The 5113-nt window shown below is 38.2% G+C and overlaps 1 protein-coding gene across 1 annotated transcript; it reads right to left on the bottom strand.

Annotated features, from left to right (window-relative positions):
• Positions 1-317: 317 nt before the first annotated feature.
• On the bottom strand, positions 318-4869 carry SEC61B (Sec61 beta subunit; the record flags this gene model as incomplete). Its single annotated transcript, XM_009707924.1, has 2 exons — positions 318-650; positions 4768-4869. Coding segments are annotated over 2 exons (190 nt in total), but the record flags the coding sequence as incomplete, so codon positions are not given.
• Between the last annotated feature and the right edge of the window lie 244 nt (positions 4870-5113).

The raw sequence follows: 5113 nt of genomic DNA, 5'->3' as shown, positions 1-5113 counted from the left end.
TTTAGGAAATAAATGAGATAACTCCAGAAAAATAGCTGGCTTTAACAGAAGAACGTGACCAGCTAAGCTAGCGTACCTCAGTTTTATTTCAAAAAACATGTTTGTTACCATCGCATGTTTGTGCACCTGATTGTGCCTCTCCCATTCACAAAAAAGATCTTCTGGCAGAAAATTATATAGCATTGTATAGTATAGAAGAATCTGGATCGACCTGTCAAATGGCATTTACTCATAAATATGGTTATATATGAAAACCACAAGCATAATGTTTTAGTTGTGGTATGTTGGAACAGGAGGAAAAAATACAGTTAAGACTGTTTCTATTTCCATTTACACTTTTATTGCAATACCTGTATTTTAAGCGTACAGATACAAATATAAAATGACCCATGAAAGAGTTTAAACCTGCCCAAATAGCGAACTGAGAAATTCATTCAGTATTAGAGCCAAAGTTGACACGATTCCAACAGGTGATAGGAAGCTTCCCCAGCCTCTCTCCAAGAACAACCAGGATCCACCATATTTTTGGTCCAAGATGTATGCTTTAAGCTGGCAGCTGAGTCTATGAACGAGTGTATTTACCCCAGATGTGCAGCATAAACACAGAAGCAATAAAAAGAAGACTCATGACCAAAACTGGAACAGGCCCACTAAAAATAAAGAAAAAAAATGCATTAACATTAAAAAAAAAGTCTGCTTTGTCCAAAGGCCAGTCATTATCAGCCAAGTGAACTCATCAGTTCATAAGCAATTGTACGACAAAACTCTTATTCCATTCCCACAGAAACACCTTAAAGCACACAGAAATGAGACAGTCATCTATCAAAAGCTGCTGCCGCCCCTTTTTAAAGGTAGTTTTACACACCCTAAATGTACATAACTATAAAGCACAATATAATATCAAAACTCCCATTTATTTAAAAAGTAATTAATGGTGTATTATTGCTCATCATTGTGAAAACAATCTCTGGAAAGTTATCATCTGTATTTACTATTCAGATAGCCACCTGAGTAGAGATGTAGTCAGATACAAAAACCAACAGAGTCCTCTAGCGGCTAGTAAAATTTTGGCATAAAATCACATTAGCTGTTTTTTCAGAGGCTTTATTTCATTTGAAAACAATGGCAGCATGAGTGAGAGACAGGGACTTCCATTTTCTTGAAAAAGATACACAGAATGTCAAAGTTAACTCCATCATTAAATCATTACCTAAAATGCACAGATTAACAAATTTCTGAACTTTTTTCTTTCCCACTTTTATACATTGTTTAGAAATTGTATATTGATGTTTTTTAAAACACAGTTTAATCTCAGGGTGCATGTTGACAGACTAAGTCAGCTGTTTCCTGCTGTTCCGAGACACAAAAATTACGCGCACTATTACACAGTTACACACATTCAACACTGCTTCACACCACTCACTTCATACAATTTAATTTCTGATTTTTAACCCGCTATTGGGACATACACAGACCTGCTATAACACCATGAATTCTGTTATCCAGCCCAGATTACCCTTCAGGTTACTGTTTATAAGCATGTAAATGTTACTTGAATACAAAGTAAAAGAAACTGAAAATGGATTGAAGCAATTTACTAACATATTTTTCTATGAGATCATGGGTCATGCACTTCAAATGTTAACTGTAATCTTACACTGAGTTTTAAATTCATCATACTTGGACTTATTTGGGTATGTAGAACCCCAAACACAGACATAAAGCATTTAGCAAATAAACCAATGATAAAATGTGCAACATAAAGAGTCCACACACACAGTGACTACATAAGCAACCCCTATCAAGCGATATCTTTCACTAAGCAACAGAATGGATTTCCCAATACCCAGTGTTTTATACATATCTGAAGTTTATGTCCTGCATAATATAAATTGTAATGATATCAGGTGCCCAAAGTCCTTACATTGTATCTGAATTACTATTTAATTCATTTGTGCCTTTAGTAGCAGTAATACATAAGCTACTCTTTGCCAAAAGCACACAGGAATAGAGGAACATTGCTAACCAGAACCGAACAAGATGGAAATAAACAGGGGGGATTGTTTCTGTGTTTCGGGTTGTGTTTGTTGTTTGTTTTGTTGTGTGTTGGTTGTTTTTTTTTTTTAAACATGCAGGTGACATCGATACCCCTACAGAATAATCAGCTTTCCAATACTGACACGTGTATCCCATTCCCTCCAGTCCCAAAGACAACCTGCCGAAACCCTGCAATTCTCCTCCATACACCTAGATCTTCTTAGCGCACCATGAAGTTTAAATAAATAAATCTGATTCAGGCACCTCTAAAGATTTGGTACTGTGCATTCTCAGAATGTCTTTCCTAAGGCTGCATATTATAACACAAGCCCAATTTGATTCGCTATCACAGCTCCACAGGAAACACCGCCTATAGCTCTTTAAGCAAGCAAGCTCAAGACAAGATACAGGAACCACAGGTACCAAGTGCCACAGAAAGAGGAACAAGTTTGAATTTAGTCTTCTTTTCAAACTATGTGATGCTCAATCTGAGTTTTAAAAAGAAAACTATCATACCCCACTCTCAATCGGATCCCCCACAGCTCTTTCGCCAATACTGTTTTTAAAGACACACGTATTTTGTAGCATCCTGTACTACCGATTAATGTACTTTCCTGAGGTGAACCAAACTCGTTTATTCAACATAGTTACTATTTAGTATCTGTACTCAACGTCAGAAACACCTGAAGCAAAGGTATAATTATGCACAATATAAAATACAAATCTTTTGGTCTAGAGAGGAATTCTCCTGATCATAGGTAGCGTGAAATAACCTGTTCTCAGGTGGTTTTACGTATTTTTTCACAGTAATTTTAAGAGCTCATATTTTAACAACATGAGAAAACAAAAAAAACCCCAACCCTACCACCAGACTAAGCTTTCACACTGCTTTATGCAGTAGTAATCACAATCATTTTTTAAAAAAACTTCAGCTGAAGCACTTTCCTGAGGCAACCACAACCCCCCTATAATCCATTTTCATTTTTAAGCCTACTGAATAGGACAGAGATTGTAACAATCGGTTTCTATGGGAAAAAAAAAAGCATAGAAAAATACATGGAAAGCTGTAAGCAAGAAAGTTGCTCCCAAGTCATGGTTCAGGAAATGTTACATCTAGTGTGCAGGTGATCTGCAAACCCAACTTGCTTTTACAGATTTGTTTCTGACATTAAAAGCCTGACTATACGGCTACCCATGGTAGCTTGCAAAAAAATACTCCCAGCATTCCAAAACCTTAAGATTGGGAATAACCGTGTTGCAACATAAATAGATGGGAAAAATCTATCTACTGGCCTGCTTGTATTGAAGATTAGAACAACTGAGTGGCTATTCAACATCAAAAGTAAAACCAAAGGATATCAAGGAAACACTGAAATTGGTAAAGCTGCTCTGACAGCTTGTATCACAAGTCTATTAAAAAAAAAATTCTACCTAATGGTAGAACATTTCTGTTTTTTCTCAGTTTGGTTTTTTTGGTTGGTTTTTTTGTTTCTTTGTTTTTAAATGGAGCTTTAATAGACCCAACAACACAGAAAACAGTTGCTCTGCCCATCTGCATAGATTTGTTCTAGAACACTATTGTTGCTTGTTGCTTATCGTCTTTTTCTTTTCTTTGCCTTCTCTCGTCTCTGGATTCAGAATGGAGAAAGCAAGACCTGCAGTAGCAGCCCACCACTGCCTTCATGGTTTGCTGTATAGTTTGGTTTTTTTAAAGTATCAAGCACATATGGAAATGAAAATATGCAAGATAACTTCAGAAGAAGGATCACTCATGGAATAATCACTAACTAGACTATCACCAGCCCTTCCCCAAATATTCTGTTCATGCAGCCAGCAGCAGCCCTCTTAAAGGGCTCCAAAATAAAATACTAATGGATTCTAGAAAAAAGAAGCAATAGGGACATCCCAGAGTGTCTTGAGTCTCCTCAGCCCAGCAAGAACACGAGGCCACAAAGTACAACTCTACAAGAAGCACTCCCACTCAGCGTATGACTTAGCACGCATCCATTGGCTGAAATACACCTTCCACCTTTGTTACCTAAATTATTACGCTGCAAAGTTTGTTTGGGAAACTGATCTGAATGACTCAAGTTGGCCAAAAAGTAAAAACTTAGGCTCTCTTTAAGGGTCACTTAAACTTAAGGGTCACTACCAAGAGATATTTGGCCATAACCTTGGAATATTTACCTCGCAAAAACAGAGATATACAATGTATCAGAATGCTATTTGCTTCTTAGCTGATATAATTTATCTTTTTAATAAAAACATCTGAGATTCTGCAAGCATGGAGCATATCAGTTATATTATGTTTTCAAGGCGGCGGGGGGGAGGCACACAGGATCACAACACAGCTATTAATAAAAACCAAAACTTTAATTAAAGAGAACAAAAACATGCATGTAGATGCCTAAGTTCACTGTGACCAGTAATCTTTCCCAACTTCAAAAGGATTGCTTGCAGTCTTCAAAGACCACTTAAGGTAAGTCTAGCAAATTATAAAATATAATTTGTACCTACCTTTTTAAATTCACTACAACTTTCAAAACTACCTCTCCAGCTTTACAGATTAAATAAAATATTTCATCTCAAATCTACCTAAGCAGCCATCAATTCAGCATGCTTTCCTATGCAGACCACAACATCGATCTCTCAATTCAAAGACTGAAAGACTATATAAGCAGGTGAAACATATAGCCCCCATGCCCGCCACCACCCATATACCCAACTTACACTTTAAGTCCTGGAGAGTCCTCAGTGTAGAATCGCCACATCCCACCAGTACCTGTGGAAGTGGCACGGCCTGCGCTTCTCGTTCCACAGCTGGCATTCTTCCTTTAAGGGATAACAGAATGAAACAAGAACCAAAATACATTAGCAGTCTGCCAGCTTCCATCCAAACCCCCCAAAGACCCTCGGTGGAAGCAAGCCACTTGCATGAGCCCGTACAGCCAGGCAAGCAGAGGGTGCCAGGCAAGCAGAGGGCACGATGGCACGCACAGCACCGCCTGGGCTACAACCAGGGGCACCGAGGAGCGGCGAGTTAGAGCCGTAGGAGCCCTGCCCGCACACCCCACGG

The sequence above is a fragment of the Cariama cristata genome, unplaced genomic scaffold, assembly GCF_000690535.1.
Source record: "Cariama cristata isolate BGI_N322 unplaced genomic scaffold, ASM69053v1 scaffold14999, whole genome shotgun sequence".
Classification (NCBI taxonomy): Eukaryota; Metazoa; Chordata; class Aves; order Cariamiformes; family Cariamidae; genus Cariama; species Cariama cristata.
This window is presented reverse-complemented; position numbering and strand designations above follow the sequence as displayed.